Here is a 9,858-nt window from a genome sequence, read left to right on the forward strand (position 1 = left end):
AATCTGACTCAGCAGCTACATTAAAAATATATTTCAACACGTCACAACTTAAGTTAATGCGGCTTATTAATATATATATGTAAATATATCAATTAATATATTAATCAAATTGCTTTTTATTCCGAGGAGAGACCTCGCGCCGTTAGACGTCCAATGCAAAATGTCCTGCGGCATTGGACCTGGAGTACTAATATAGACTTTATAACTGGATACGGGGAAATCCAGTTTCTTCAATTTATTAATTCAGTTCATTTCAGCGCGCCAGCTAACTATGACAGGCAGTATCTTTTAAATGAGTTTAGTGCGCCATCTTTTGCTTGACTTCAATAAAAAAGTTCGACACGGTGCACCATCTATTGGTGAATGATATGTATATTATACACAAGTAAAATAGCACATGTAAAATTTAAAGTGTAAAAAGATATGTAGGGTAATTTATTTTAAATGACACTATAAAGTTTAGGTTACAGACGTTCCTCTTTAGAACTCTTATAACAGCTTCCATAATTTTAATTCGTCAGGTGATTGATTATTCTTAAACTTAAATATGATCGCCACATTTAACATTTGGAGAAGATAATTATATATTCCACATTTTTTTCGCTCAATAATAAGGTAAGGATTTAGAAGCACTAGTTTTCCGAGGTATAGTTGAATTTCGTTGAGGAACCACAAAAAAATTTTCCATTATATCAATTGGCTTGTAACGCATAAAACAGAAATGACTCGAAAAAATTAGAAATTAGAGAGGTGTAAATCGATTAATATTTATAAATATAATAAAATCCACTTCCTTGGCCCATTCAAAATATTGCTTTAGTTTTCCAATAAAAACTGTTTATAAAAGAAAAACATTTTGTTTAATAACTTGTACTATTTATTGTAATGTATACGTTTTAATTTTATTTTACTTACATACGTTTCTGTTGAAATATTTAATATTAAAATATTTTGAGCTTAAAAAGTATTAACACTATGCCCGGGAACGTGTCACTTTTATGCCTCTTTATAGGTTGGTTGTTGCTTATTATACAAATGAGATTACGAAACGGGTAAATCTGCAGGATTCCATTATTTGCTGCGATTTACAAAGCTGCATTTAGGAATAACTACGAACTTGCCTGTTGGGCAAGGGGAACGTGCACAACTATGAATGAGGAATATTGGTGCAAATGTTTTCTATACAAATACGAATTGTCTACGAGAACACTTAATTATACTAAAAATTTTTTCAATTTGCTTTGTTAAATAACATAAAAATTTTGGTACAGTCATCGGCTTTGTATCCGTCGATACTTCTAGTTGTATTGGGTTTGCCCTCAACTTGCTTCCAAACTTTTTGTTAGCTTGGATATTATCATATATATATACACTTGCTCTTCTTTATAGCATCCTATCATTTTGATTACAATCCTTTCGACACTAAAATTATATATTAATACAGGGTGTTTAAAGTTTGTTTCACGTATTGCCTCAAATGCTTTGTAAGCTTTGTCATATTTGATTATTTAACTTAAATCATTTAAAAAATATAAATGAATATAAATGATTGGAAATAGGAACTAAAAGCACCAGTAAATAATTTACTTAAAGAAAAAAACATCTAGTCCTCACAAAAGTTATTCCTTTGGGGTTACTTAATTTAAAGAAAACATTAACTAATAGTAGACATATTGCATTCGAGTTCACTTTAAGTCCTTAACGGTGGCAACGCGTTGCTTATGGGACAAGGGGCAGGAACGCCTGCTGTCGGCGTGTCGATCTGCGCTTGGATCTGGCGCTTGGCCCGGAAGCGTTTCAGCTTTCTTCTGGCCATGAACAGGTCTGGCTTAAAGCTGAGCTCACGGCATGCCATTCGGTGAAGGGCGGGTCGCGAAGGCAGGGACGGCGGGGTCGGGTTTATTTCCTGGTCCAGCTCAAAAGGGGGGAAGTAAATTGGATTGGCGTTGGCAGCCCCAGCTGCCCAATCCCGCCACAAGTTTCAATCATGCCCGGTCCCACCGTTGGATGGCGTAAGTGGTGGGCCTGTCGCGCTTATCTCCCGACGGTGCTCCAGCGAGAGCGGTAGTCCAGGACCTGAATAGTCTTCGTCTACGGAGGAGGATTGCTTCGATCCAACAGACTTGCAGTCCTCATCCATGCTCACGCCAAGATGGTGCATAGCTGCAGCTGCATGATGGCGCTCTGCCGGCGGCAAAAGGTTTAACATGCTCAGAGGGAGACCGGGAAAGCCGCCCGAAAAATCTGGGTAGAAGCCCTGTGGGTTGAAGGGATTGAATAGGGCATTTGGGGCACTCAGTAAATCGGGCTCTGAACTGTTACTACGCGGTCCTCCTGGGGGACCCAGGGGAAGTCCCAGATCCAAGTCTAACTGTCCCATAGGCCCCAGTTCACCAGGATGCTGCATTGGCCCACTGCCGGAGGTCGGTCCTCCGCCTTGGGCATTGGCAGACCCACCCGAACCGTTGCTGCTCATAGAGTTCTTGTCCTTTTCCTTCTCCTTGCGCTCCTTGCTCTTCTCATTCTTCGTGGAACCACCGCTACCTCCGCCGATGCCCATTTGCAGCATTTCTATCGGTGGTCCACTGATGCAGTCCTTTCGCAGCTGCTCCAGTTTTAAACTCTTTCCGTATTTTCCCCGGACGTACATCAGTAGAGAATTGTAGGGGATACCGAAAATCCGCGACGCCTGCGACGTGGTCATCTTTTTGTTCCAAACGTGCTGAAGTGCCTCCGTCAGTTCTGTGTTAGTCCATGAGCGCGGAGGACCGCCGCGTGGGGCTGAATGCTGTCCCTTTGGTCGCGGCACTGCAAAAAAGGATCATTCGGATATAGTAAATGCTTCTCAAAGCCACAAGCCCAACCTATCGCTTAGCGATAACGTTTCAATCTCTTGTCTCAGATACTGCCTAGAACAATTTTCTGAAAAGTCACCCATTGTCTGGGATCTGCATAGCGATGCAGCATGCTTTGGGCTCGTACACACCTTGAAACTTGTCTTTGTGTGGCACCTATTCTTGAGGCGAGCTATCATTCGGCACATCCAAAGAAATAAGAACGCTGTGGAGGTTCCCATCCTGGCCTTCCCCGCATCGATTGGCTTCCCTCTGTATGTAAATATGAAGCAAGCTGGGTCTGCGGGGGTCATATGCGCCGCAAAAACTCAATTTAGATCCTGAGATATCGGCTTGCACCGGCAATAAGTCCAACAAATGCACAGGTACTTTCCCTTAAGGCCCTCAAAGCGGGAGTGGGTATTTGCACCATGTGGGGAAGTAAATAAGTAAGTTATTCATACCCTAATTCACTGGTTGCTTTGGCTTGAGCCTGGCTCGTCTGCTGAGGCAGGGTCATAAGGTAATGAGCTTTTGATTCTGGTTAAACACCGAAAGCCGAACTCCAACTATCAAGTTAATGAAGCCGGCCTAATGAAGTTTCACTAGACAAAAACGTAAACGAAATTTGAATTTGGTACAAATCGGAAATCACGTTTCACAGACTGGCCCAAAACAACCGACGAGTAAACAAATGAATGTGAACAAATCAGTTAATCACACCCACACGATTGAGGGCCACAGACCACGAGTGAATTGCATCGAACTTGTAAGTGTATAGCTCCACGTCTCCCGATTTGTATCATTCGAGAAACAGGTTTTGCAGACTTGCAATATAGAATATCGTGCTATACGCTAAATTTGGTTTTTTTGCCGGCTTACATTGCTAAATTCGAGTTTGTAAATCGACGTCATTCAGCATGCCTGAAGATGTAGATTAGATAAGAAATAACAAATCTGCTCTGGATGTTCTTCAACCTGACGTGCCTAGCATATGATCACGACTCTTTCATTCTTATTCCTTCATTTGAAGGGTCCTATTAATATGTTCTTGAAGACCAGAAAATTAAGCAATTAGATTTGGCGGTTTTGTTCTTTTTTTTCGTTATTAACTGGTGCTTGAAAAGATAAACACCGTCCTACATGCCTGCGACACAAATGTATATAAAAAGCGATAAAAATATGGGGCTGTATATCGAATTTACTTTCTCGCCTCTTCCATTTGTCAATCAAAAAAATCGACGCGTACGTTTTAACGTTTTGCCTAGGTGCACATATTGCCTCATTCAAGAAAAAGAAAAAGAAACAAACAAACCATTTGTCGACCGATTCAACGATTGCTTCGGCGCACAGGAAAACCGCAGAAACAAATTTGCCGCCTCACATGACCGCTTGAGTGATCGCTGATCGCATCTGGAACGGTCCGAGATGGGAGGCTTGATGTGCACTCGTAGCGGTCTTATAAGGGGTAACTGTTCGAAAGGAAGTGCGCAAGCAATTCAATACAAATCCAGAGTTAGTTGCATTCGTAAAAAAATAGGGATAATATAATCAGCTAAACTTTAGTTTTGCCGTTCACAAAACTGCTTATCTTTCTATTTGCTCTTCAATTACCCTCAATCGATGCCTAACCGAAGTGTTTTCTTTGTACCTAGAGCGCAACTACGTGATCAAAAGTGCAGCATATCAAATGCAAAAGGTACAAAGGTAGAGAACCAGGAATGAACTCTGCTACCCCAGCGCGAGATCAATCAGTCAGGTGTGAAGTATTGCAGCCAGACACGGAACAGATCGGCCTACAAGCTCGACTGCCTCAACGTGATCGACGCCAATCATGCCGAAATGATTTTAAACATTTCCAGCGGTAGAGAGGTGTTGGCCGTTGACTGGGGTCCGGGTTGTCTTTCGGGTTAATTAGTTGTTTGCTGGGCTTGGCGAAAGTTTGTTCAGTGCACTTATTTTGTAGGGTACGTGTACTTACTTTTCTTTTTAAGAAACGGAGGCGGCCCGCCAGGCATGTCCCTTGGATCGCTCATTTCCATTAACGGGTTATAAAGCTTGCCGGGATCGATTCCGGGTGGAAAGAGTCCAAGTGGTGAGTCGAGACCAAACACTGTCGGCAAAAATATTATTGGTAAATATTGATTTTTTCACTGTTACAAAAATAATAACTGTATAAATAGCAAACTGCACTCGTCTTATACAACAGTCACTGCATTGGGTAATTTAAGCATAAGCGACACATTTTCCAGCTCACTGAAGCTGATTAGCCACCAAGACAATGGACGCAAACACACTCCGACAAACAGTACCTACGGATTGTATACAATGGCACATCGTTATTCTATTAATATTTTACGCTTGGAGTGCACTCCTCCACATGAGTGAAACAATTGGTAAGCTGATGAGCCAAGAAGGGGGATGAGGATAACTAAGGAATGATTCCGCAAAGACTCTTTACCTAGCTGGGAGGTAACGCATAATATTGACATTGTGCTGACTGATTTTATAAGTCGCGCCGCGGATTTCAAGACGCGAAGAAGCGCCACATAACAGACGAGCTAACATGCAGACAGAAGGGGGCGAAAACAATGCTCAAGCATATGAATAAGGGGACGTATCCGTTTCTGTTTCTGAGGATGTGTTGTATCTGCAGCATAATGACACAAATAACGAGCGCTCATTGTTTGACTCTGTTTTCTGAAGTAGACATTACAACACGCGGCGTATGCGTAATGTGGGTTTTTTACTTTAAACTTTTTTGACGGTGCGCAAAATTAGTGGATTTCCCTTTGAAATCCTGAAGGATCTCAAGCAGATTGACTTTACAGCCCATCCCACATGTCAGAAGCTATTAGTTGAATGATTTTCACGCCAGATATGATGAAAAAATCACATTATTCGTATGAAAGCATACGGTGGTATATCTCTTGCACGACCGTCTGGCAGACGAGATATTGAGCCATGTTGAGTAGAACAAAATTTGAAAGGTAAGTAGAAAATACATGAAACAAAAATATCAACAGTTCCAAAAAACAGATACTGATTTTGCAAGAACCACTTAAATATCCTTTAAATGAGTTTGATATGTTTAAAGATTTAAATTAAACCAAAAAATAATAATAATAATTCACACTACAGGGTGTTATGTAGGCGACCACTGGTTTGCTAAAAATACATTGGAGTTCTGCGGCTTAGCGTATCTTTCGCCGGTTGTCTCATTGCCTGCAGCCTGTTTATGCAGTAGTTAGCGATTTGCTTGAATACGACGAGACTTTGGTGCGCTTTAGTCACCCGTACTCGTTTTCGTATTCGCTTTTCTGATATGTTGGCTGAAATTTTTGTCGCATTAAAAGGTATTGCGCTTCCTGCCTGACTTCCACTTCGCGATTTCGTACAATTTTTCATATTTTTGTGCCTTAATTTATTTTATATCCTGTGTGCGCGCGTCTCGCCTGCATTCAGGCGCCCTCTGTCTCCCCAGGTGAAGGTCCTGGTCCTTGGGTTTCTCCCCTGCTTGGCATGGGCCTCCCCAAACGGATATTATTAATATGAATATCGCGCGACTTATATGCAAAAGTCGTGTGGAAGGACCAAGGTAAGGAAAGCCCAACCACGAGACGTCGCCACGTATTTTTATTTATGCTGGCGACGATGCCAAAGTTGTTTGCCAAAAGGTTTAAGTTGTGCGCGCTTTGGCATACTTTAAACACAACACATTACCGGAAAGGGCATAAAGCAGACAGCGAATATTCCGTTGTGGAGAAGTGCTGTCTTCTGCTCGGCAGCCAAGTAACTTAAAAGTCATTTGGCTAAATGTTGGCTGACAGTTTAAACTCAACCCGCTCCGAAAATCACATATTGAAGAGACACAACATAAATTGTTTGCGCTTTCTGCACGCAAGGGCGGAAGCTAACCCAACCCGTCCATATTTTTAACCTTTGCACCTCCACTTGTGTTTGTTTCGCTCGACTCCAAGTCACATGAATGTAAAAATCATATAAAACGCAATTGAATTTACTTCGGCTGCAGTTCCTCCCGGGTCTTAACCGCAAAGGCATTCCCATTGCCCCTTCCCTAGCTCCCCAGACGTTGTTGTCAGTAGAGAACGGACTGGGAGTCGCTAAACTGTCAAATTATTAGGAACTTATACGATTGCTTTTCCATATTTCTTATGAGCTGTCAACAGGGGAAACATTTTGTGACTTAATTACTAAAAAATAAAACAGCGGAGTGATAGGAGTCCTTTTTTCAGAAACTCTTAAAGCATTGCACCGTTTCAAAGGTGTTATGCTCGCTATGGAGTTCTTCACGGGTCATACCAGCAGCAACAGGAGCCTGAGAGGCCATAATGTGCTTAGGGGCTTTTGCAACAGTCTTGCGTGGCAATGAAAGAGCACTTCTCCAAGGATACTCGTCACTTGGCGACACTTTGATGTCGCGCTAAGACCACATGTTGCATTTCAGAGTGGCGAAAAGTGCAGACATGTCGAAGGGACTCTCCGTGAGAGTTTATTATTTTTGCACGTGACCAGATTGAAGAAGATTTCTCTTATTAAAGCTGTAGCTGGGCATATGCTTTTATCCAGGTAGATAACCCAGTGACCTCTGGGCCCAATGAGCTTAAGTTACAAAAAGATACTCACTATGTGGCGGAGTCAGCGTCATCGCGGAGGACATGCCAGGAAAGGGCAGTGGTGATGGCGGATGCGGGGGTCCATCCGGTGCATTGAAGGGACCTTGCAGACTCATCGGCGATGCCGGGCCAAACTCCTTTCCAAACTCCTTACCAAGCTCCTTACTCAGTCGATTCATACTCTCCTCAAGTCTTTCGTGCGCAGCCTGTCCAGGACATCCGTTTCCTGGACCACTGTTGCCCGGATGGCCTCCGTTATGTCCTCCGAACGGGGGCATCCCCATTGGCCCCAGCAAATTGCTCGCGAAGGCGTTGTGGTCGCGCCCATCACGGGGATCCCGTGGCTCACGCTGATGCATCGCAGCAGCTGCCGCGGCAGCCGCCAAAGACATCTCCATCTGGTGCTCCATATGATGGAAGGGATGCTCCCCAGATCCAGCAGCCGCCACGGCAGCAGCCGCAGCTGCGTGCATCTGTGCCTCTAGAGCTTCCATGTGGCAGGGCGGGCTGTCTGGTAGACCAGGAGGCCGAAGTCCGGGCGGAGGGAAAGTAAGCAGTCCGTTGTTGCCCCCAGAACAGCTAGTAGGCGTGTGGATGGCCGTGGGGTTCGGATTAGCGTTTAGTTGGCGGATGTCCTTCAGAGACAGCATTATGCGCTGGTTGTTGTCCTGTAGCTTGCTGCTGTTGTTGTTATTGGACTCACAGTCTGCCGAGCTAGAGGCGCCAGAAATACCTTCCTTGCCTTTGTTAGTGGTGCAGAGGTCCTCGGGCCCGTCACTGAGGCAGGGAGAAGGGTTGGGAGACATGGCTGCCGCATTTGCAGCAGCCGCTGCAGCCTGACGCCTCAGCTCGTTGGTCGTATGAATAAGCTCTTCAATGTCTTGCTCCTCTTCCTCTTCATGATCCTGATCGTCGTCGTCATCATCGTCAAGCTCGAGTTGATGGTGATTCTCGTTGAGGCTGCGTGGTTGATCGGATCCTTCTTGTTTCATGGACTTTTGCTCCTTAGCCTTTTCGACCAACTTTTTTGCTGGCGACGAACTAATTTGTTCAGCTTCACCTTGGCCGTGATCTCGATCAGGAGTCTCCTCCTGATCTCTTTCCGCTCGCTCCATAAGCTCGTGCTTGATCACAGTTTGCAAGGATTCTGCATCGGTTTTGTTTAGGGTAAAGTCGTGCGGCACATCACCGGAACGGCGCCGCGGTCGCGCTTGCTTACGTCGTGGCATAGGTGAACTGCCTCCCAGCTCCTGATCACTCTCCAAGTCGCGGTCGCACTCCTGCTCTCGTTTTCGTCGCACACCTAGAGCAGCAATGGCACTTGAAGCGTTGCCAAACAGTCGGGGAGACGGCATCAAAAGCTTTCCACCCTTAGAGGGTCGGACCATCGTCGGACACTCGTCCTCAAAGCTAGAGGACAGCATGGAGGTGTCCAACATCCCGAAATCATCAGGAGAAGCGGCCGGTGTGGGAGTGTGTTCTGGGACAGAGCTCTCCACCAAGCCTCGGACTTGAAGCGACTCACCGGCCTGGATGAGTGTCTGGAGTCGCTGCTGGGGCACGCTGATCTCTCCGCGGTACATAAAGTCTACAATGGCCTGCACTACCCAACCCCGGAAATCCTTGAGCACTATTACGGGGTGCTTGCAGGGAGTCTCCGCAAAGACGCGCTGGAAGAAGGGCGAACAGGCGGAGAGCACCATTTTGTGAGCCCGGATCGAAGTCTCCGCGCAGACCAGTGTCACGTCCACCAGCGTTTTGGTCTTTAGCAGTGCATCGAATGCCCGCAGGATGTGGTTCTGGTGGTTGTTCCAGCGCAGGCTGTAGTGATCCTGTGGGGCCGAAGGTACAGCTAGTGCACCTTCTGAGGGTGGTGTGGCAGGCAGACTGTTCTCTGGAGTAGCAGCTTCCGTTACCGCCGATGCCGATTGACTCATGTTCAAGGGCAGAGGTGGTGGCGTAGGCGGGGTCGTTGGAGGCGTAGAGTGCATTGGGGCGTGATCACTGGTCGGAGTCTTGGCTAAAAGCTGTAGCTGCACTGACAAAGGCAGCGGTAGTTCTAGCGGCAGAGGCTGATTTACAGGCGCCGCCTGACAAGCGAAGTCGGTCATGGAGAGCTTCGTCGATTGGCGATGTTTAATCAACTCCTGGTGGGCGTCCTTTAACATGCCCCGTTCCAGTCACGTGCAGCGTGCTTCAATTCTCTGGGAAAAGAACATGCGGAAGAAGGAAAGAGAGAACGGTTTAGGCGAGAGACGAGTAAGCATAGCTTAAGGATAATACCAGGCGTAATGTATTCGTATTCATGACATATGCTGTAAGGCACATTTGAAGTGTGTACAGTGTGATAATATGTTAATGAGTCGCGGCATATATCATTTTTCCAG

The 9,858-nt window shown here is 45.3% G+C and overlaps 1 protein-coding gene across 1 annotated transcript; it reads right to left on the bottom strand.

The window, feature by feature from the left end:
• Window positions 1–873: 873 nt before the first annotated feature.
• LOC117138688 (protein jim lovell) lies at window positions 874–9,639 on the bottom strand. Its single transcript, XM_033300945.1, has 3 exons — window positions 7,482–9,639; window positions 4,816–4,947; window positions 874–2,808 (listed from the first exon to the last, which is right to left on the bottom strand). Exons 1-3 carry the CDS (start codon window positions 9,637–9,639, stop codon window positions 1,982–1,984), a joined length of 3,117 nt encoding a protein of 1,038 aa, XP_033156836.1. The 3' UTR covers window positions 874–1,981.
• Window positions 9,640–9,858: the final 219 nt, after the last annotated feature.

Source organism: Drosophila mauritiana, chromosome 2R, assembly GCF_004382145.1.
Source record: "Drosophila mauritiana strain mau12 chromosome 2R, ASM438214v1, whole genome shotgun sequence".
Classification (NCBI taxonomy): Eukaryota; Metazoa; Arthropoda; class Insecta; order Diptera; family Drosophilidae; genus Drosophila; species Drosophila mauritiana.

Excerpts from the sequence above, each read along its gene's own strand:
- LOC117138688 (XM_033300945.1), bottom strand. The coding sequence starts at position 9,639 with ATGTTAAAGGACGCCCACCAGGAGTTGATTAAACATCGCCAATCGACG. Across the intron at positions 4,948-7,481 it reads GACGCTGACTCCGCCACATA|TGTTTGGTCTCGACTCACCA; the intron begins GTGAGTATCTTT and ends TTTTGCCGACAG. Across the intron at positions 2,809-4,815 it reads TCCGTTTCTTAAAAAGAAAA|TGCCGCGACCAAAGGGACAG; the intron begins GTAAGTACACGT and ends CCTTTTTTGCAG.